Source organism: Homalodisca vitripennis, chromosome 7 (genome assembly GCF_021130785.1).
Source record: "Homalodisca vitripennis isolate AUS2020 chromosome 7, UT_GWSS_2.1, whole genome shotgun sequence".
In the NCBI taxonomy this organism is placed as follows: domain Eukaryota; kingdom Metazoa; phylum Arthropoda; class Insecta; order Hemiptera; family Cicadellidae; genus Homalodisca; species Homalodisca vitripennis.
In genome coordinates this window covers 127,916,575-127,941,080 of record NC_060213.1, presented here as the reverse complement: position 1 = coordinate 127,941,080, position 24,506 = coordinate 127,916,575, and the positions used below count along the sequence as shown (strand labels likewise).

General features: G+C 36.6%; 2 protein-coding genes across 2 annotated transcripts; both read right to left on the bottom strand.

Annotated features, from left to right (window-relative positions):
• Positions 1-1,744: 1,744 nt before the first annotated feature.
• LOC124366883 lies at positions 1,745-4,802 on the bottom strand. Its single transcript, XM_046823483.1, has 2 exons — positions 4,592-4,802; positions 1,745-4,082 (listed from the first exon to the last, which is right to left on the bottom strand). Exons 1-2 carry the CDS (start codon positions 4,800-4,802, stop codon positions 3,526-3,528), a joined length of 768 nt encoding a protein of 255 aa, XP_046679439.1. The 3' UTR covers positions 1,745-3,525.
• LOC124366300 lies at positions 4,778-24,375 on the bottom strand. Its single transcript, XM_046822729.1, has 6 exons — positions 24,238-24,375; positions 21,570-21,766; positions 13,425-13,568; positions 7,802-12,345; positions 6,512-6,613; positions 4,778-4,912 (listed from the first exon to the last, which is right to left on the bottom strand). The coding sequence occupies exons 1-6, from the start codon at positions 24,255-24,257 to the stop codon at positions 4,820-4,822; spliced, it is 5,100 nt and encodes a 1,699-aa protein (XP_046678685.1). The 5' UTR covers positions 24,258-24,375; the 3' UTR covers positions 4,778-4,819.
• Between the last annotated feature and the right edge of the window lie 131 nt (positions 24,376-24,506).

The following is a 24,506-nucleotide window of genomic DNA, read 5'->3' as shown; positions in this document are numbered from 1 at the left end:
GTACAGCAGCAGTGGTGGCTGACTAAAGAGATATCAATCAACATCCTACACACTATGCTTCTGTGCTCTGTAGCGAGATTGTTGCAGATTCTGAATTACGCACAGTTATCACATAGTGTGTAGTTGATTGTTCAGGTAGTGCAGATATCTTTTTGATGGCCGCACGTTAAATGAAAATGTCCATCTTTCTCTATGAAATTTTCATAAAAGTCCACAGAGTATCAAGCTGATTCATCTTTTTTTATCAGTGGCAGAAGGGTACTTATAAAACTATAGCAAAAGGCTATTTTAATTTGAAGAAAAGGCTATTAGCCACGATACTAGCGTGGCTTTTGAACTGTATATTTCACTATGTTTTAAAAGGTTTATTACAATGTTTTATCACAGTCTTTAAACTTAATTCTTTAGTTTACAATATTTCAGAATTCTAAACTGCCGCCCTTTTCTATAGACCTCTTAAGCCCACATGTAAATTGAGCCCTGTCTTTCAAATGTTTGTTCTCTTAGGACGAGAAGCTTAGAAAACTGTACCTAGTCCTATAAGGACCTTTGTGCTGCTTCTGGAGTGACAGGATATTCTGGATGGGTAAGGTTGGAGGTAGGGGCCGCCTTTTGTTGAGATCCATGAGGAAGAATTTATGGAACTAATCTCAAGTCATGTTCCCTCGGCAAAAGGGGAAGCCAGTTCTGAACCAACCTCTCCAGTCAAAGCAGACAGGGGGTGACACTCCCTTATGTCTAGACTAGCAAGTGCCTTTCTTTGACTCTTGAGGAACAAACTCCAACAGTCATCTCTGGATTAGACCTATAAAATATCTTGCATCCCAGGATCTCGACATTTGCGGATTAGTGATGTGCCACTTCTAGACATCCATGAGGTTGTCCAGATTTAAATGACACATCGGTTTTTGTTGTGCCCAGTGTGGGTTCAACTGAAAAGTATAAACCAGCCAGAATACCTCCTGTGTGAACCCTCCTGAGGGATTGAGTCTTTCAAATGTTGGCACAGTGTAGTGGCAATGATACTACCACATCATAACATTAGGATATCTTTTGCTAAAGCCTAAAAAAAGCCTAGGAATTCCTGTAGGCTACGAACTCACAGAGCTTGGGAGTTCCAGGAACTGCGAGTTCCATAGACCAAAAAGCCTAGGAATCCCTGTATGCTACGAACTCACAGAGCTTGGGAGTTCCAGGAGCTGTGAGTTTCATAGACCAAAAAGCCTAGGAATTCCTGTAGGCTGTGAATTCACAGAGCTAGGGAGTTCCAGGAGCTATGAGTTCCATAGACCAGCAAGTCCAACAGACTGTTAAACTCTTAGAGCCCAGGAATTCCTATAGGCTGCGAACTCACAGAGCTTGGGAGCTTCAGAGGATGTTAACTCCAAAACCAAGAACTCCAGAGGCTGTGAACTTCCAGAAATTGTTTCAAAAGTCAAAAACTTTCAAAGAACGGAATCTTATAAAACATCTTGTTTTAAAATATAATGTATATTTTTCATAATTCTAAATAAACTTTTGAGGATTTTAAAAGAATCTCTAACTTACTCTTATGAACAATATACAAGTAATGTTAAAAACGCATACTTTGTCATTCATTCTTTAAATCATGTATAGTTTTGTATAAGTATATCATGTATATGTATTGTTTTGGGTTTTTAATTATTTATTTATTTAGAGTATTTTATGTTTTACTGCAGTCTTTAACAGGCAAACATTCTAAATAATGAATATACTATAATAATAAAACAGCAGAACAAAAATAGCTTTATTGCTGATGTTTTGTATAACAATATAATATACATAAAAAACAAAAAATCTTCAGTAGTAAATCTCAGTAAATTTACAATATAGTACACTTTACAGTATAATACAGTACAGTATTCAATATAAATAGTATGACTAGAATAAAAATATATTACAGGTACTAAAGAAATGTAGGTCCAATTTCATTGGAAAAGGGAATAAACTAAATCCAGGTGAATATTAAATAAAAAGGATACTATAAAATCATAATCTAAACAAGTAGTTATATATTAAAAACAACATTCTAAGAAAATAAAATTTATCGTACAAATATTTCAATTTTCTAATCAAAACCATCCATAATCACAATCAAATAATACTATTAATTTTAAACTCAATAAAATGAAACTAACTCTATTTTGATCTCAAACATAAATAATAACGATTATTATATTATGTATTACAAAAATTCTATTAATTGTTTATAGGTCTGTACAGTACCATAAATAATCTTGAACGTTCTAGCTGCCATTACAAAGTTACAGTGAACTTAATTGAAAACTTGAATAACTCTGTAAACATGCATTTCCGGGCCTTATAATAATAATGTAATGTAAATTCATTATAATATAATGATAATAACTTTCCTCCCTTTACACTATATGAGAAATCCATTTCTGAAATTTTGCATTGAATTCGTATAAATAACAATAGTCTAATCTGATTTAAATACAGATCGATTCACATTTTTAAAGTACCTGCTCCGCCATGAACCTGAATCTCTCAATTGTCGGGTAAACATGTTATCACTACACTACAGAGCCCTCACTTTTTGTGATTCAATTATTTTTTATTTGGATGTCAAGTTTTAAGAGCACAATTTTGGTTATTTTTCAATTGTTTTGGTTGATTGGATTACATAAGAAAATGTTACAAATTGCAAACCTCTACAAATTCAAGTTTTCAAAATGATTTTTTAAATTCTATTTTTTATGAAAAACTTTGGTTTTTTCCCAACACAACATTTTGCTTTATGGCTTCAACAATTTTGATTAGATTTTCACCAATTGGGAGTGCCAATCGCCGAGTGGTCTAAGACGTTGGACTTTGAGTTTGAGATAGCGCAGGTTCGAATTCTGTCTGTGCCTCTTGCACTTTTTATCAGAACCATTGATCTTGAACTGTATTGACTCTCCCCCTTATTCTGTTTGATAAGATCCTCGTACAGGCCATTGGGCCATCAGGATGGGCAGAATAAAGCTTAAAAGGATCGGCTTCTCCTTAAAAAAAATTGTAGCATATTAATTAAATGCTTAAACATTGCATGAGCCCTAGTTGAATAACAATCCTCCTGTAATTCATATTTAATTTTGATTAAAAAATAAAACACTTTTGTGTTAAAACGTAATTGAAACCATTCACGTATTTGTGTGTCTCACACGTACATACATACAATGTAGACTTTGCATACCTCTGATGATAGTGTAGAAATTATGCAAATATGTACAGAGACAATGTTGGACCAAATTTTGAATCATAGTTAGGTTTTAAAGCCTTATCTAATTTTTGATTATTGTGGCACTTTTACAATACAAATTCTCCCATAAGTGTTATTGATATTTCAAAATATTACTATTATATTATCTGTATATGAAAAAAATAGATTAAATATAACTGATCAGTCAAGTTAAAAATGAAAACATTCCTAGAGACCTGCAAAGGCCCCAAGTTGGTGGAACAGGCAGAGGAAATATTGAGTGAAACTGGTATCCCTAGTTGCTAGCCGTTGCTGTAGGCTAAGTTGCTGTAGGAGGCCCCAAGTTGGTGAAACTGGCAGATGGAATATTGGGTGAAGCTGGCATCCCTAGTTGCTAGCCATTCACTGTTGGTTGAAGTTGCTGTAGCAGACCCTAGTTGGTGAAACTGGCAGATGGAATATTGGGTGGAGCTGGCATCCCTAGTTGCTAGCCATTCACTGTTGGTTGAAGTTGCTGTAGCAGACCCTAGTTGGTGAAACTGGCAGATGGAATATTGGGTGAAGCTGGCATCCCTAGTTGCTAGCCATTCACTGTTGGTTGAAGTTGCTGTAGCAGACCCTAGTTGGTGAAACTGGCAGATGGAATATTGGGTGGAGCTGGCATCCCTAGTTGCTAGCCATTCACTGTTGGTTGAAGTTGCTGTAGCAGACCCTAGTTGGTGAAACTGGCAGATGGAATATTGGGTGAAGCTGGCATCCCTAGTTGCTAGCCATTCACTGTTGGTTGAAGTTGCTGTTGCAGGCCCTAGTTGGTGAAACTGGCAGAGGGAACATTGGGTGGAGCTGGCATCCTTAGTTGCTAGCTGTTAACTGAGGCCTGAAGTTGCCTGCAGGAGGTCCCAAGTTGGTGAAACTGACAGAGGGAATTTGGTGGAGCCATCCCTAGTTGCTAGCTGTTAACTGAGGCCTGAAGTTGCCTGCAGGAGGTCCCAAGTTGGTGGAACTGACAGAGGGAATTCGGTGGAGCCATCCCTAGTTGCTAGCTGTTAACTGAGGCCTGAAGTTGCCTGCAGGAGGTCCCAAGTTGGTGGAACTGACAGAGGGAATTCGGTGGAGCCGTCCTTAGTTGCTAGCTGTTAACTGAGGCCTGAAGTTGCCTGCAGGAGGTCCCAAGTTGGTGAAACTGACAGAGGGAATTCGGTGGAGCCATCCCTAGTTGCTAGCTGTTAACTGAGGCCTGAAGTTGCCTGCAGGAGGTCCCAAGTTGGTGGAACTGACAGAGGGAATTCAATGGAGCCATCCCTAGTTGCTAGCTGTTAACTGAGGCCTGAAGTTGCCTGCAGGAGGTCCCAAGTTGGTGAAACTGACAGAGGAAACATTCGGTGGAGCCATCCCTAGTTGCTAGCCGTTCACTGTGGCCTGAAGTTGCCTGCAGGAGGTCCCAAGTTGGTGAAATTGACAGAGGGAACATTCGGTGGAGCTGGCATCCATAGTTGCTAGCTGTTAACTGAGGCCTGAAGTTGCCTGCAGGAGGTCCAATGTTGGTGAAACTGACAGAGGAAACATTCGGTGGAGCCATCCCTAGTTGCTAGCCGTTCACTGTGGCCTGAAGTTGCCTGCAGGAGGTCCCAAGTTGGTGAAACTGGCAGAGGGAACGTTGGGTGGAGCTGGTATCCCTAGTTGCTGCATCTGAACAACAATAAATTTTTTTAAGGATTAAATGTTAACCTTATGTTAATTATTTGATAATTGGCAAAACTCTGATTGAAAAATAAGCGAGATTGTTTACCCACAAGATTCTACTTTGGGCTTAATTTTATATTTTATTTGTGATTGTTCTTCTTTGCAATATAAATACAATGATCTGTTACTTTACAAGTGATATGCAGATGATACGTCAGCTGTGGTCATTGGGATAGATCTGCAGTCTTTACAACCTGACCTGAGTGCTTTAATGGGTCAATAATGTTTGTTACAAATTGCCTAAAGCTTAATGAATATAATACTGTATTAATTTTACCAAATGATGGCCTAATAAGTCTCCCTGACCTTTTTTTAGATTCAAAACTAGGTTTTTGTTTTCACATTAATCACGTAGAAAAAATAAATTCTGTCTGCTCTTTGTTTTGGATTTTGATTTACTGTGTATATATATATATATATATATATATATATATATATACACATTATAAAACAATATTTTTTCCTGATTTTCAAAATATACTATAGTTTAAGTATAATAAGGTGTAGCACAATTTTTTTATTCAAAAGAATAATATACACAAAAACTCCAATTACCATCACATAAATAATTATTTTTTACCAAGTTTGTACATTTTTTTAATTTGTGTAAATTTTTATGTAACATCAGTTCTATAAATAATGGTTAGTGTTCTTTTCCAATAAGACATCACTCTGTCTCATACCCAGTTAATTCTACAAGAAAATTTGAAGTCTATCTATTACATGGCAGGTAAAATAATAAACAAAACTGTAGTATTTAATAGTTTCTTTCTTAAAATTTTATTACAGTACGGTTCTTTACAAAACCGTGATTCTTTGGATGAATATTTTATACGAGCAAATACATTTTTTTATGGATACTGTATAATGAACTGAGTACAATCGTTGTAATGTTTTTTCCATATTTATTAGTTAATTGTTTACAATTAGGAAATAGTTAAAATAATGTATTAATGGTTGGACAGTAATAGGCAAATAGGCAGATTTTTATGAAGTACACAGAGATAGACAGAGGTGAAAATATGGTAAGATGAGTAATGCCTAACTATCAATAGTTACTTTGTCTAGAAAATAATCTCTTATAGTATGGCATATGGGAATGTCCATACCAATCGAGATCAGTATAATCGTGGTATACGGATATCCATATTTTCTTATTTTAGTTTATTGTGTACATTGAAAAATTCAGAAAGGTGTTGCAAATAATCAGAAATGTGTAAAAGTATTGATTTAAGACCGATAGGAATTAAACTGGGATGCGTGTCATGCCATCAAAACCCAACGTTATTCTCTATGCGTCGTTTCGTATGGTGATGTGTGTGAAGCGGTATATGGATATAGATGTACGTGTCTATCGAAATGAATTGAACTTTTGGCGATAACAACGATTTTTAAAATGCAAACAAAATGTAAGCGCTTTCCGGCCACATTTTCATTTGCTTTTTTAGCATTGGTCAGCAAAAAGAATGTAGAAAGCAAAATTTCGACAACTGGCAAACGCACATGATAGATGTAAAGGAGAGAATATTTCTAGATCGCTCTTACCTGAGGAGTCAGATTGGGGTTGAAGTAATCAGGAGGCCTACCAGTAGGTTCACTGTGTTTGCTTACACTCGGGTGGAACGAATTTGTTCCTTGAACTGCTCTCTGTAACGGATTCACATTGGCTATTTAGATTTGTAGGCTTACACTGCCGGTTTCATAACTAACATCAAAGTCTTAAGATTCACACTGTGTCAAAACACATATTATATTCTTGAAATACTTTGGCCTCGCTTGGGAGAGCGATCTTCAGTCAACAGATGCTCCGCTGAAAACATTTTTAGCCCATGATTGCTTATTATTGGCTGTTCCTGTTTGAAAATATTGAATGTAGCAAGGGGAAAATATTTCAAGAATTTAATTGTGTAAGGAATGTTTTTAATACAAGTAAGTTAGTAAGTTTGTTTACAAGTTTATTTACTCTGTGATATTCTAGGTGGCATCATGGATAACCATAAGAAAAATGTAAAAATGTTCACCAGCAGACCATTTATTGATAGACTTTGCTAACACTCAGCCAATAGTATACATTGTCGATGTTATCTGTGCCACCAGAGGTTACTTCAACTTCACCTAATTTCAAGTGACAATTCAAAATATTTTAGAATTTCATAATTTTGTCACTCATTTTCTTGCAATTTTGGATATAAAACAATGTTTTAAACATTTTATTCTTGGAAATTTTGGTATAACTTACTTGTTTAGAAGCTACAGCCTAGTAAAGTTTTTTTAATGATGTTTTTCTCATGTTCAAGAACCGCTGTGTGAGTAACCATTTGTAATGAAATATGGGTGATTGAAAAGGTCTCATCGTAGATGTTGTCATGGACTTCTTTGAAGTCTCTCACCCCTTACACATTTCACCTTCACAAATTTATTAGACAGGTTTCTTGCTATGAAACACGTATCACTGACTGAACCTCACCAAAAATTGGGGTGTGCAATTTGGTAATCTTGAACATTTTAAAAACACAGAACTGACTGTACGGATTACCTACAGAGCCGCAACTGAGCACAGTTGTTCTAAACAAATATCAAGTCTTGACAAAATCAATCGTCGTTTTTCACGTATATACAGAACGGCCTTTACTTAAAAACTTGTATGTTGGTCACTAAACAGTTTAAATTCAGCAATATGGTTGGAAAATGATTATTCAACCTACTAATCTCTCAAATTTATCAGCTTTTCTAAATTTTAATTCATTTAAAACTCCAAAACATTGCAGTTTACAATATTACAGGTTAATAAAATTTATAATTTTTGGAAACATTTCAAAGAGAATGTTCACTTACCTTATCATTGATCTCTGGAAAGATGGTGCTCAAATTGAAGTTGGTGAGTGACGTAGTGCCTTGGTGAGAGGGGGAGGAGGTGGTAGGGCAGTGGGTTGGGGGAGGGGGACACTTGGCTCTGGCACCCATTGGGTACACTTGGGAGGTTTGTAAAAACTGTGGCTGAGGGGGAGGAAATTCCTCCCTTCGTTTGGCTGAAGGGTTACGTTTGTTAGGAACGGTGCGCGAGTCCTTCACACCGTGAGAGGTCTGACAACTGGTGGAACTTCTTGACGAAGGATTGAAATTGTAGAGAGGATCCAAACCGACGTGGTAGTCGTTCTCTAAAAATGAAGTAGAAGAATAGTGTGAATTGTGCGTAGGGAAGTTGAAGCAGTTTTGGTGCTGATGGAATTCCAGAGGCTGTACATTTTGGTGAGAGAAGTCTGCACTTAAGTAGCTCGCAGAGGACACTATTGTGGTGTGGTTGTACTGGTTTGCCATTGAGAACGGAGGGAGTTCCGAAGTGTGATCTTGTGCCGATGGTGCGGGTTCACCTATCAGGGACTCAGCACTGTAGCTACCTTTATAATGAGAAGACCGGTGAGTCTTGTTATTCTGCCAAGGAGGTGGGCCCACGTTATTGTTAAACCCAACACCTGTATTGTGGTTGTCCTGGTACACCGACTGGATATCAGGTTTTCTCTGGTTAGTCATCACTGGGTTTATCGTATTTGAAGGGTGATAGTTTGCAATGGTCATGTTATTTGTCATTTTGTTGTGGGTTGTTTTATCCGTTTGGTGGTTACTCATATTTCTCTTCTGAATGTTTGCACTGTTCTTGCTTGCTACCGATTGTTTTCCAGCCCTTCTTGACGAGTTTTGTTCTGACTTGACCTGATCCACGAGCTGGCTCACTGATAAGAAACTTGATGTCGTATTGGTGCTCTGATGCGAATGTGTTTTCTGTTGGCAATAGTCTATCATGTTCCTGTTGCTGTTACGTCTCTCTGTTGTTGAAAAACATACTTTCTCCGGAGACTTACTAGTGATGGATTTCTGTACATCGTGCTTAGGGTCACATTTCTTGACTTGGTTTTCTATGTTGAATGGAGTGGTGGGCATACTTAAATTTTTAAACGCATCTATAGGTCCTGAGGGTGTAGTGGTTCCCAAGGCCAGGTCTCCAACCAGTGTGGGAAGTGTTGAAGGAATCATATGATTCTCGATGTGCGGGAGTAAAGGGATGGAAGACTTGCTCGGAGACCAAGAATAATGGTGGGGATTCTGCTGGCAATTGGATACCGTGGCTGAAGTTCTTGGTGGTTTATTAGAAGTTATTTCTGGGAAGGGAGCAAAGTCTAATTGAAAGTCGATTCCAGAGAAGTGAGAATTGGGATAGAACGTTTGTGGGTTGTTGGATACAGAGGAGGAAATGTTAAAGGGAGTGATGTTATTAGAAGTATTCAACATGGGATTGTTGGCAGCTGAGTTGAAATCTAATTCCTTTTGAGGTTGAAACATTACGTCCGGAAGTATTGGAGCTATATTAGGATCTGGTAACACTGGCCTTATATCGGGAGTGGTCATCCAGTTCACCGGAGGTCTTTGAGAGTTTGTTTTCTGCTTCTTAGTCTTTGTTTCAATTTTATAGTTAATATTTTCTGTTTGATTTGTCTGAGGATAATTGTGAATGTCTTGATTTGAACGGTTGTTGAATTGAAAATTTGAAGAGAACTTAGGCAAAGAGTTGTTCGTTGAAGTGGATTTTTCCTTTAGTCTTTGGTCTTCAAAGTGATTTTGTTGGAGCTTTTGAGACACATTTTTGTTAGGCGGGTTTGTACATGTTTTTTGAGGGTAAGCACAGTAGGGTGTTGAGTAATCATTGCAGTTAGTTGTTGTAGTGACGGAAGATGTTTGCCAAGATATTGAATTGAAATTTGATGATGTATGTGTCGGTTTTGAAGTCTCATTCGTAGATCGATTAGTTGGAACATAGTTTGAATTTGGAAGAGAAAATTCATGTCCACTTGTGAATGAATTGTACGAATATGGTTGGGATGAAACATTATATGTATTTTGATGCTGCATTATATTTTCCGGAGGAAGCAGATTTTTCTTTTGATTGTTGGTGCTTGCGACTTGTCTGCCCTGATTAACTGGAGGGTTCTGAACTGAGTTATTATGTCTCACATTGTTTGGAGGAAACTCAAAAGGTTTTTCCAAGAAGTGAGATATACTCTCTGACTGCATTGGATAATCACAAGTTCTTCCAGTTGATCTTTTCTTGTTGCACGATAAAAACAAATCTTGCTCTTGCAATCCAGTAAAGGTTTTCTTCTCCTTGCAGTTGCTCCTTGAGAAATTTTCATTTCGTATCAACTCGTTCATTTCCATCTGTTGAAATTTATTATAGTGTTCAACACCTTTCATTTGTTTGGTCGTATCATTCTTGACGTTATCACATGGTTTGTTTATTTTCATGGTGTCCTGCATATTGTTCACATTGTTCTCTATCGTAAGAGAAGTCTGATGGTACAAATCATTGCCAGGAGGGTCTATATTGCCGATCTGTAAGATGGTGGTCGGTGTTGCGTGCTGACTATCACCAGCCTCGGTTTCTGCAATCAACTCTGAAGTTTTAGAAGTGGTCACCAGAGGGAAGGCCAGGAGGAAAGCAGCCGTAGGTGAGATGGACTCTGGATGCTGACCACCGGTTGGAACTTGCAAAGAAGAAAACAAATCATTGGAAAAGTCTGAGTGAGGAAGAGAGAGTCGAACTTCATCCATATACGAGTGACCTATCGGCATGAACAAGTTACGATCTCTGAAGTCTGTATCTTTAAACAAGTTTTCTGGACAAGACTGGAGTTTTGGGTCGGTAGGGAAAAGATTTGTTAGTTCTTGACTATCATCTTGGATGACAGATTTAGGTAGTGGCATATCTTTACTCTCAATAGTATTAGTTTTTCCTGAATCATCTTTCTTTTCATTACCACTTGAGATGTTTTGAGGTACATTTTGGGGTTCATTTGGTTTTGGTGCAGTTACTTGACAATTTGACTGACCAGAAGATATCTGTGTTGATTTGCTATTTTGCAAAGGTAAATTCTTTACATTTTCTGTAATATTTTTATTGGCATCTTCAGTGCTGATATTTGTTTTTTCAACAGTAGATTTTTCATTGGTACGTTGTATTTCACATGGAACATTCTTGTTATTTGTCATTTCAGTTTCTATGTTAATTATACTACCATTGTTCGGGTTTCCTAGAGTGCAACCTTTTTTATTTTCTGCACTAATATTATTTTGGTTGTCAATTATTTCAATAGTTTCTTTTTCTTTCAAAACAACTATAGTTGTTGGTGCTGATGCGTTTTCTCTCTCTACCTCTTTACTAATATTCAATTCCTGTTCTAGAGGTTGAACATTTTCAGAAGTATATTGCTCATTTGCTAAATACTTACCATCGTCTGGTTTTGAAATTTCATTTGTGTTTTTAGGAATACTTCCATTATTAGAACTATTGATGGTAATATTACTGTCATCACTTTTTTGCCGCTTACTATTTTCAATACTTTCATTATCTTCAACTGATTTCCTTTTAGTAGAATTTATGTTGTGTTCTTTCTCCAAGTCATTTTCATTCGATTCCTTTGTATTCTGCTCAAGATTTATTTGTGCAGGTATATTTTTATCGATTTTGATACTCTCAGAATTTTCCTTTTCAGTTGGTTTCACTACTTCTTGTTGTTTTTCATCATTTGGTTTCACAGCTGCTACTTCATTTGCTTTAGAATTTCCACTCATGGATTTCTCACAAATTTCTTTATTAACAACCACTTTCTTTTTGTTGACAACTTTCTTACCGGTTTTCGTCTGAACTGTCTTCGTTTTCACCGAGGAACTGCTCACAAAGTTCGACAGTCTCTGAGTACTAATGGCCGGTATAGGAACCTTGTTAACAAACGTTGTCTTAGTGGTGTCACGCCGCTTCAGTTTTGGTACGATAGGCCTCAGCTGACTCTTTTGGACCGGTTTGACAGGTGTAAGATTCTGCATGACGATGACTGCCGGTTGGCTGGCTGGACTGTTGACGACGGTCAGGACAGTGGGGGCCGGATGGGGCGGTACAGGCATGATCCTTCCGTCTGGCATGATGAGGGTGCCAGGTCCTAGGGTGCTGAGACTCGGATTGCGCTGCAACACTGGCTGTATTCCTGTAGCCATGATAGGAGCAAGAAGGCTAGGCTTGGCTGCGGTCACTAAGCTCGTCTTGGTATTCGACAGCACCAAAGACATAGTGGTACACGGTAAAGTGATTGTCCGAGTCAGTATGCTGCTGTTTGCTTGTGTGTTATTTATTTCCCTTAATGGTGCGTTTTTCGTTGTGTTTTTCATTGAATTCGATGGAATCTCCACTATTTTCACTGACGAAGGTTCGCTATTAGGCTTAGTTTTTTTGGCTGACTTCTTTTTATTCTTAAGAGGTTTCTTTTTCGTGGGCCGTTTAACATTTGCGGATTTTTCTTTGGTAACTTCAATCTTGAGCTGTGCTTCTGAAACTGATGTAAAACAGAGTAATTAAAACTGTTATGTAACCTTTACAATTCTTATTTTTGAAGTTAGTTACATTAAACAAATAAACATCAAATTAAACTAAGAATACATGTTTACCCATTGGGATTTCATATTTTTTACTAGTGATCTCTCTGCATGGATTCAATTAACTCTTCAGCGCAGCATACATATATGTCTTTACCGACAGAATTGTAGTAAACACATCCATATTGTCTTATTTTAGTTTATTGTGTCCATTATAATCTACAAAAATTCTGTGAATGTGTACATGTATTGATTGATGACCGTCGGAAAGTAAATTGGATTGTATATTGCATTAAAAATCAATTAAAAAAACAAGTGCTATTCTTTTATGAACGTTTCGTTTTACGATGAAGGCGCGGCATCCCTAGACAACCGTACGACATGCCCACGTATACTGATGGTCTATGTATACAACTGATCTTTGTTTATTTCTTCTTCCAACAAACGTTGGGAAATGATCTGCAGTAGTAGTTTGAGAAATTTTATATAAAAATTCGGAAATAAACTGTTTCTGGATTTCTGGCATTTGCAGACCTATTGGATCGCAGATCACTTTCTACTAATACTTCATAGCTATCTAGAATTGCTTAAACTACTAATTTTTATGAATATCGTCTATAGACTCGGAAGTCAGGTTTTGTGTATCACAGAAATCATTTCTGAAGTAAAATGGCCACAGAATAGTAAGATTTCTGACATTTACCATCGTTATATATAACAAAAAATATAACACTGTGTTTTGAGGGTTGAAATCTACTCTCTTCTTCACTTGCAGTGTGTTGACTAATACATAAAGAACTTAAAAACTAAAAAGTGTGGCATTGGACTGCTTAAATGTTTAAGTGATCCCTGACGGGTACACCAAAAGTACGAAGTTCAGACCGGAGAATATGAACCCAAGTGATGCAACTGCACAGGAGACAAGAGCACAAACAACACATAACACACCTACTAGCGAAGGTGGAACACTGACGTTGTTCATTCTAAAATTGAGCATCTCTTTGATTCTACATTCGGTTACAATTTTGCAGTAACTTACCTGACTTGCTCGTCAACTTTCCCACCCACTTGCGAGGGGGGGTGAAGGGCAGGGGAGACTTCTGCGAACGAAGTAGTTCTGTCAACTCACGATTTCTCTGACGCAGATCACTAATTTGTGTTTTCAGTGAGTCCATCTCCAACACTACAAAACATGTCAGCTTCAGTTTTAAAGGTAGACGTTGAACTTCTACTTTACTACATTCAAAATAGTATGACCATAGTTTTTACAACTCTATAAAAATCATATTAATGGCATACACAAACACTAACACTTTTTTATAATGCTCATAAGACTTCATTCTGATGTTTTATTGTTTTACCTTACAAAATTTGTCTAACAATATTTTTTTTATGTTCATTCAAAAAAATTTTCCCCTTTGCATTTCTGTGGTTTTAAACTTGATAACTTAACCTTATATTACATTAATTTTAGTGTATACATTGACTCTGTAACCATTCTTGATGAATGTGTAAATAAAGATATTATTGATTGATTGATTATGTGTTGTGTCTTTTACCTTGCTTTAATAATTATTCCAATTCATTAATAAAAAGTAGTCCCCTGTTCATATTACCTTTTTCATTTATGAGTTAAAATGTTATTTCTTTTAATGTTCTTTAGTGGAATTCTAAAGTTTATATTATCTTAAGAAATCTGTAAAAACCCAGTTTTTACTGACAACAAACAACAGAGGAGGACCATCCAGAAAATATTTTATTCTGTATATTGCCATTGTGGAAGAAGAGGGAGAGGTATTGCTACCATCTTAGTTCTACGATTCTGTATGTAATCAGACTTGCTTGATGATGTCCTTCAGAATAACACTGGATATGAAGTGCGGTCTGTAATTAAATTTTTGTCAGCAGTGGTGAAAAACTATACCCAATGGTCGCTGTGGAAAACTCCTTGAATGTAATTTACTGTCTGCAAGCCTTCCTTACTTTATTAACAATATCTTTAAGATAAATTATTTTGAGAATAGCTGACTTGAAACTCTAGCTCAGAACCATTTATCACATTAATTCAGATAAGACTCGGACGAGTATTTGTTAACATGTGAAAACACAATGATTGAACTAGGATCTGAACACAAGTCCCTGGGGTGATAAGCTGGGACACTACAGTTCATCAAATTAGGAAAAGTGATAGTGGTGTACAGTTGTTAATGTACTATGAGAGTATTAAATTGAATAAGGTGAAAAGCCAGAGTAGACTACTTTTTGGTATGTAAAACTTTCTGTTTCCCACAGAGGTATCATATTCATATTGTACCTCCTGTGATATCAATCCTTTCAGACATTTCATACTCTTATTGAACAATATTATTCCAGCATATGACTTTTCAGATTCGCTGTTCAATGGACTGGTAGTGTACAATCTTTCATTCATATGCTGTAAGGGCAGTGCAGATTGATTTGGAGGATCTTAGACTCTGCAGTACTTGTCAGAATATGAATAGATATTATTACTGTAATATTTCTCACTTCTTATAATACTCAAAATACTCCTGCAATTCTCTCTGGGCCCTATTTCTCCCAGTATGCTTAATGCTTTTGTGCATAATTAAAGACGAATAAAGATTACCTTGTACAAAACCGTCCCTGACAGGATATATACCACGTAGCTCAGTGGTTTTCAAAACATACATAATACATTAAAAGCTGAATGTACACTCAGTGTTTTGATAGTCTTTCACACCGTATTTATTTATTCATGGTAAACACCATGTTATAACAGATAATAATGTATAATACATAAAGAAATCTTATAAAATTTTAGGAAAAAGTTCAGTTTAAACAAACAAGTAACAATATTATAATCATACATCAAGCACGAGTAAAAACAATAATGAAAACAACAAAGCCATAAACATGAAAATTATAAATATAACAACAATTATTAATCAAGAAGTGATAAAAACTTAAATAATAAATTAACATCAACAAATTGTCACTTTAAAAATACAAGCTTGAGGGACTTTACACTGTCAAGAAAGAAATCATGTGATTTAGTTACTTCATTTCCAGTTCTATGTAGCCTTGGCATAGACCTATTATATAAATATGATTTTGAACTGCAGACATGAAAGAAGAAGTCGTTTGAGTGGGTGGATGTTGGCACTCTGAAATCAACTTTAGCCAGAAGATCAGGGCAGTTAATATCATCAGTTATAATTTTCTTGAGGAAGACCGCATCCGCCTGTTATATCCTGGAAGCCAGTGATCTAAGACTTAAATATTTAGCCGCCAGATCCATGGGGGCAGTAGAGTAGCCGTATCCCAATCTGAAGGCAACAAATCTTAGGAAACAACTCCGAATTTTCTCAAGCTGATCGATGTGGCCAGACTGGAAAAGACTCCAAAACACACTATTGCTCTCCTTGATACTTCTAGAGAGAAATGTAGGGGATCTTCATAGCTTCAACACTTATACCATGCTTGGCAGCATGGAAAATTAACCCCCGTGCTCTTGACACTCTATTACAAACGTGGTTTATTTGACGGTCTGGTCTGAAGTCCAACGACATTAATGTTCCAAGATCATTTACACAGTTCTCCTTTGATAAAGTGGTGGCTACCATAGCTAAAGTTGCACAATGGTTTTTCCCAAAAAGTTTTAGAGAGCAAGAAAACAATGTAATAATGACATTTAAGATGTACAGTTATCATAAATGTCTACATAGAAAACAATAATATTAACTACCACAATGAAGTTAATAATTATCTGTATATGGCCCATCGGTATGTATAGAATATGGCCCCATGTATTGTACTGTACCTACTACTACTATTTTTACTTATTTGACCTCAGTATGTACATCCTTAAACACCAAAGATAGATTAAAATTTAATCATGATTGTCATAACTATGATACCAGCAAAAACGTGACACTGTATATTACTGTGACATTGGATATTACTGTCTAAGTAGGCCTATGACCTTAATTAGTAGCCACATCCTTTTGTCTCTGAAAATGTTTAATGTGTTAAAACCTAATATTACTTTGTACCCCGAAACAACTAAATTTAAAAGTAGATTTTATTCTTGGCTCTTAAAAACCCATTCTTTTAGCATTGATGAAGTTTTTAATACAGATAACATAACTTTTGCAACATATATTTTTATTCAGAATTCATTTTTTTCCTCAAATTATTTCACACTTAGTTTTTTGTCTTTCAGTTGTTGCTCTTAGTTGTAAATAGTAATTGAGATCAGCTGACTTTGTTATTTGGTGAACATGTATTGTATTTGGTTCTGTGAAATTTGTTATAAACTTGCTTTTTTCTCGTGAAATAGTTCACAAACTGATAATAAGGACTGTTATTAATTGATTTTCGTTTATTTTGATAATAGTTTTGATGTAGTTTTACTGTTCGTAATGTAATGTTTTTTGTTCTTCCTGTTACATAACCTTGTCTTGTTTGTGTTTATGTTTTGATTGTTTACGTTTTTTGTAGACTCTCATGATGCAAACAGGTTCCAGTTGTGAAAATGCTTTCACTGATGATAGTGCTCATGTTCTACATGATCACAGTTATAATCAGACAGCAGTAATATCTACAGGTATTCCAAACTCCCGAAACTCTGAGGAGAAAGAAAGTAATGACGGCATCCACTGGCAAACAGTGACTGGTTCATTCAAAAGACCTAGGAAATTGGTTTCGAACGGTCCCGACATATCGAAGAAGAAATTGTGTTCAAACCCAAGTAGCTTCTCATTAACTACAAATAATCGTTTCGATGCTATTGGAGGGTCAAATACGATGGATGAGAGCACCACAACGACGCCGCCGTCTCATGTTGGCGAAGATAAACCACCTCCGATCTTCGTACCCAACGTTGTAAACGTTAAGAGCATGGTAACCGCTATTGAAACTGTTATCCCAAATGACAACTACACATTTAAATGCCTCAGCCAAAACAAATTCAAAGTTAATACAACAACTATTGACGGTTATCGGAAGCTGGTGCACAAACTAAAAGAGCTGCAGGTCACCTTTCATACCTACCAAATCAAACAAGAGAAAGCATATCGCGTGGTTTTAAAAAATATGCACTTTTCCACTGATGTTGCGGACATCAAGATTGCTATTGAATCCTGTGGGTTCCAGGTTCGCAACGTAATGAATATTGAGACAGCATAAAACCAAAGCACCTCTTTCAATGTTCTTTGTTGATCTGGAACCAAATCTGTGTAACAAAGATATATTTAATATCGAGTACCTCCTTAATGCAAAAATTACCTTTGAACCACCGCTCAGGAAATCCGAGATCGTTCAGTGTAAGCGATGTCAAAGTTATGGACACACACCAAAACGTATTGCTGGCACCCTTACAGGTGCGTTAAATGTGGTCAGAACCATGACACACGGGCATGTTTGAAATCCAGTGATAACCCCACCCACCTGCGCTCTATGTGAGGGGAACCACCCGGCGAACTACAAAGGTTGTTCTGTGTACCGCGAACTTAAACAAAATCGTTTCCCCCGATCAGACCCAAGGTACCTGAAAGTAAAACTCATGATCAATCACCTCGGGAGCCCAAGAAGTGGTAAGACCTCCCAGTCCATCCACTGTTCGAATCCTGCCGGGACGATCATATGCACAGGTGGCATCCAACTCGATGTCTGAAGATAACAGTACTCAAACGCTTTAAGTAAAACACTTAACGACTTTTTCAGCAAATTTGAAAAAATAATGATACAACAGGCTGAACAGATAGGTACTTTAATGAACCTATTGTCTTCCGTCATTTCGAAGCTAAAAATGAATAATTTTTATAGAATAGCACTTTGGAACCGCCAATGGCTTGAGTAACCATACTCAAGAGGTTAAAATATTTCTTGAGTCTTCATAAAGTTGATATTATGCTTATCTCCGAAAACTCACTTCACAGATATGACACATTTCAAAAATTCCTTTTTACTCTCTGTATCACTGTAATCATCCAGATAATACTGCTCATGGTGGTAGTGCGGTATTAGTTAAAAATAGTATAAAACACCATGAGATACCTGCTTATAAGTATAATTATATTCAAGCTTCCAGTGTTGTGATTGAAGACTGGTCAGGTCCACTCACGGTATCTTCCTGTGTATACCCCTCCTCGTCATAACGTTTCATACCAGCAATACAGCGACTTCTTCAATACCTTGGGTTGTAGATTTATTGCGGGGGTGACTTTAATGCGAAACACACCATTGTGGGGCTCTCGGCTGTACAATCCCAGAGGCCGTAATCTCCTTAAGACTATCAACGACAATAACTATCAATATTTTTCTACGGGAGAACCGACTTATTGGCCTACTGATCCCTTAAAAATTCCTGATTTGCTTGATTTCTTCGTGACTAAAGGTATTTCCCAAACGTACACACGTGTAGAATCTTGTCCCTTGATTTATCCTCAGACCATTCTCCATTGATCTTCATTTTAAGTTCATCTGTCATTACTACAGAGGGTCCACTGCGGTTAAGTTCTAAATATACTGACTGGGACCAATTTCGATCTCTTCTTGATGAAAACTTGCATTTACACGTTTCCTTGAAGACAAATGGTGAAATAGATGAAGCTGTTGAATTGTTTAACAGAACAGTCCAGAAGTGTGCTGGCAATCAACGCCGCATCAACGAAATGGAACCACTAATGGCCTGAACTACCCTCTTAGCATCAAGAAAAAGATTGCTCAAAAAAGAAGACTTCGTAGGATTTGGCAAAATTCCAGGAATCCTCGTGATAAAAACAACTTCAATAGAGCGGCGCGGGATTTGAAACGTTTGTTATCTAACTTCAATAATGAAAGGTTTCAGGTTTTTACTGCAAGTCTAACTCTTACAGAAGACACGAAATATTCAATGTGGAAAACTACTAAACACACATGACTAGTCCAAGAGTGCCGATTCCTCCGATTATCTTGCCAGATGGTGGCTGGGCCAAGAACAACAAGGAGAAAGCTGAAGTATTCGCTACGCACTTACGCGATGTGTTCAAGCCCAGTGACTCAGCTCAAGCTCCTGACCCAGAAATTGAATACTTATTAGAATCACCTATCCAACTACCACTTCCTGTTCAGCCCTTTACTCCCTCTGAAGTAACTGAAATAATTGTGAAACAATTGAAGCCGTACATAGCTCCTGGGTATGACCTCATTACAGGAAGGATTTTAAAAGAACTGCCGAGGAAAGCTATTATGTTTTTGACTTTTGTCTTCAACGCAATATTGAGAATTGAGCATTTTCCAGCACAGTGGAAATTTATCGGAAATTGTCATGGTAGCTAAACCTGGGAAGCCTCCACATCAGGTTAGTTCTTATAGGCCCATAAGTCTATTGCCTGTGACTTCAAAAGTTTTTGAGAAGCTTTTTCTAAAACGATTTTCAGCAAGTTATTGATAGCGGCAACCTTATCCCCAACCATCAGTTTGGTTTCCGCCAGAAGCACTCTACCATTGAGCAGATTCATCGTGTGGTCAATGTAGTGAAGGAAGATCTGGAAGCAAAAAGATACTGCTCGGCTGTTTTTCTGATATCAGTCAGGCTTTTGATAAAGTTTGGCATGAGGGTCTCCTCTATAAATTAAAACTACTAGTTCCTCATTCTTTCTTTAATGTCATCAAGTCCTATTTGTCAAACAGGTTTTTTTCGAGTCAAATTTCAAGATGAATACTCCAACCTCCACAAAATTGAGGCGGGCGTTCCACAAGGCAGTGTATTAGGTCCCATCTTCTACACCCTCTTCACATCTGACATACCTGTACGAGCCGATGTCACCATGGCCACCTTTGCTGATGATACCGCTATACTAGCCTCTCATGAAGTCCCAGGAATTGCATCCCAACGACTACAATCTGAGCTGGATGACTTGTCGGAGTGGCTTGTGAGATGGAGGGTGAAAGGTTAATGAAACGAAGTCCACTCATGTAACTTTCACAACAAGGCCTGCTAACTGCCCACCTGTCTCTCTTAATAATGTCCTCCTCCCCCAATCTGAAGAAGTGAAATATCTGGGTATGCATCTAGACCGAAGACTAACTTGGCGTTCTCATATCTGGCACAAAAGATTATTTTTAAACTCAAAATTCAAAAAAATATCCTGGCTTTTAAACAAGAGGTCGAAATTATCATTAAGAAATAAGTTGTTAGTATACAAGGTGATTTTGAAACCTGTTTGGACTTATGGTATACAGCTTTGGGGTACAGCCAGTAACTCCAACATCGAAATTCTCCAACGTTTTCAGTCCTAAAGTCCTTCGGAACATCCTGGAAGCTCCGTGGTATATAACTAATCAATTAATACATCAAGAGACACCAAAATTCCCACAGTAAAAGAGGAAATAACTCGCTACAGCAAGAAGTACCAAGACAAGCTGTATTCTCATCCGAACTATCTTGCGATGAACCTGTTGGATAATAGTGAGTACCGCATTTCCCTATAGGCCCACTAGGCCCAGACCTAGGGCGCAAAATTTTAGGGGGCGCATAAATTTTAAAGTACACAAAAGAAAAAAGTTGCGGCGGCGGGTGGTGTTGGCGCTTCGGCGGGGCGAGTGGCCAAGGTCAACTAGGTCCGGGGTGCGACGTTGACTCATTCGTTGGTTCATTGCTTTTATTTATTCAAAACACTCCTATATATATATATATATATATATATATATATATATATACATACTATTTGTAATTATCTTTTCATCAAAATTACGTAATTAAGAAATTTACTGGATTTCTACGTCTGTAATCAAGAGTCCTCTGGGGGGGGGGGGGGTGCGCTCTTTGGTCTGTAGGCCTAGGAGCACCGAATTTGTAAATGCGGCCCTGATAATAGTGCGTCAGTTACACGTCTGAAGAGACACTCAATCCTGGACTTACCTCTTAGGTTCTAATTTCAAACTTTCTTGTTTATTTTGTGTTAGCTCTATCGCTGGATAGAGTCTAACTCGTGTTAATTTATTATTTTTATCTAATTTACTTATTGTTCTAAAGAATGTCTGAACAGATTGTAAATAAAATTGTCAAAAAAAAAAAAAAAAAAAAAAAAAAAATAGTAATTGTGTAACCTACATGTGTGCTGTAATTTATAATACTGTCAATAATTTAGAAGAATTCAAACAACGAATAAAAATTATTTTTATTACTTTAGGAACTTACCTTGGGTGTCAGTGCAGTTGCTCTTCACCAATTTATTATTCTTCTCCTGCAACTCCTTGATGTATATGATTGATCTACTGAGAATTTCAACTTTACTCAATGATATTGTGGGGTCGTGTTCTGGTAGAAGTTTGCTTAATTCTATAAATGTAGAGTTTAAACGGTTTCTTCGATTCTTTTCCCATTCAACATTTTTCCTGAAAATTAATTGACAATTATACCTAAAAATACATTTTTCGTCTTTGACCAGAAACTGAACGGAACATCAGATTAACTAGTTTACTTTAAATGATCACTTTAAAGTGCTCATTGCATTTTTCATTGCACTGTGATACCTCTTTGTTTTGTCATGTTACGAGCAAATGGTTGTCAATATTTGTGGTCTTTGTAAAGTAAAACATAGGGAGGATTCCTCTATGCACTGATCAGCTAAAACTATACCTACTAATTCCAAAGATTATGAGAAGTATGAGAAATTAAAGGAAGCTGAATCAGTCACCATGTGGCGCCTTCCTGTTTCTAAATGAAATATGATGAGTACTTTTTGCTATCTTTACCTTATAGAGCATGTTTTTATTTGAAAAAATTATGTATAATACTTGATATTTTAATGCATTTTTTGTATTAATAACGTAATTTAAAAAAATGTAACATATGCTTGAAAATGGGCCAGAACTATTCACACTACTGGCGAAAAAAGAAAAACATCCCTCGAGATAGTACCCAAATTCAGGCTCATATCATGCGTGCGCGCATAAAGGTTATCTTTAACTTTGCTATTACTATTAACACATTTATGATAACCAAATCTAAATCTGCTTAAACCAGGTAACAACAAGAAGTAGATAGGGACAGAGTGGTCTACTTTTCACCGACATTACTTCATTTTAGGAGGCAGAAAACAAGAACTGATAGTCATAATGACATGTAATTTTAACAGTAAGCTAAATAAAGTCTGCTCTTTCTAATATTGTAATTTTTTTAGCTCTCCGGTAAGAAAAAACTGCTCCAAAAATAGTACTTTGCATAATACCAAAGTACCTAAACTAGAAATTTTATACTTTGCTATCACTCATCGGACTGGCTGAATTCAACTTCTAGAATAATCGTCTGTTTGTCTTTTGTAGGACATCTCAAGATTAAATTGAGTTACAGACTTGGAAATTAGCATGTATCTTCATTTATATCCTAGCCTGCATTGGAAAGATCAAGTTCGATGATGGTGCATGTGATTTACATGGACTTTGGCTGAGCGTTACAGAAAAAATGGAATGAATGAATATTATTATTATTATGTATGCCACTGTTTATTGTCTATCCAAAAAGGATTTGGTATCAGTGAAGTTAACGACCGGAGTTGCCAATCATAATTTCGAAATTATAAACATATTCTGCTTCTCCTCCTGAACAAAAGTATTAAGTTATATGGTTTTCAATGAAAAATAAAAATGACCATGCTTTTTAAAATTAGAAATAGAGATGTAATTTGTGGTTTCATTTATGTACCGTTCATCTTTTTATCTACTTTTTACAGCGTTATCTACATCCGATAGCTTATCGGAGTACTCTGTAGTAAGAACAGCTTAGTATAGCACAAGCTCCTGTAGTACCTTCAGTCTTTTGGATAACCATGGTGTCCATTATTCAACTACCGTGGCGCGTTAACTCTAATTACCTTCATTTAGTTTCTAAGATTATTTATGTGTTTGATTGTGGATTACGTAAGCGTTTAAAAATATTAAGAAATTAATTTCTTGATTACTTTAATTAGTCATCGTGGTTTTTGAGTGAAAGTATAAGTTTGCGTGTAATCACGTGTTGTTTTTACATCAGGAAACTGATATTTGTATGCGATCAGAAGTTACCAGGTGGGTATGTAGGTTTATGGTTAGATGAATTTACAATATTTGTTTGCTCTGTAAAGTTGTTTTCTAGCTTGCAATAATGGCTGGATCTGGAATTTGATCTTTTAGTGACTGGGTACTAGCCTACCTAGAGGGATGTTTTTCTTTTGTCGCCATCAGTGCGGGACTCTGCCATAGATCTGCCATAGTTTGCTGCTGTTGGTCTGAGGGGCTCGTGTTAGCTGATTTTAATATTATTTTCAGGAGGTATGAATTAATAAAGATGTTGTTTATTTGGGTCAAAATTCCCCAGAATGCTATTTCACATATTCAAAGATGCCGCAATGCCTAACATCATAAACCAGTAGAGGTTGACTCACAGTCACAACTAGATCACATGACTCCCCTTTGAGGTACACAACAAATAAATACTGCTCCACACAAGAAAATTAGTTCCACTTTTTATGTCCTACAACTTCTTTATTTGGCATTTCCATCCCATGAAACCTTACAGTGTTTCATTCAGGAGGATTATAGAAATAGGTTAATTATGCAAAACTTGTAGGTTGCTTCTCCACCTATTAACTTCACATTTCCCTAAGATAATTTATAAACTAAGATCTTAGCTAAGAAAATAAACCTTATACAATTATCATTAGTTACGTTCCCTAAACAATTTTTCAAGTTGTGGAGTAGGATAATTTTAATTGAAGACCTAGATCACCACTTAACAAATGTATATATTTAAATGACAGATATCAAATAGACAGTCTAATTTTTTAATACCATATAATTTTAATGTATAGGGCTAAATTTTTACTTACACTCTCTTAACTGCACCCATTCCAAAATTAAGTCTAATATCTTATCCACTAACTCTTACAGCATCAATAGGTTAAACCGTTTCTGTTTGTTTTGTTTTCATTTTGACAGAACAACATAGAAGTCATTGGTGACTTTTGGAGATGTCGGCCTGTTAATGAGGAGAGTCCCATTTTCCATAATACAGTAATGCCGAACATCGTTATAATCCTAATGCTGAAGTATAGAATTTGACATTGCATGCCATGTTGAACCAGACTCAATTTTATTC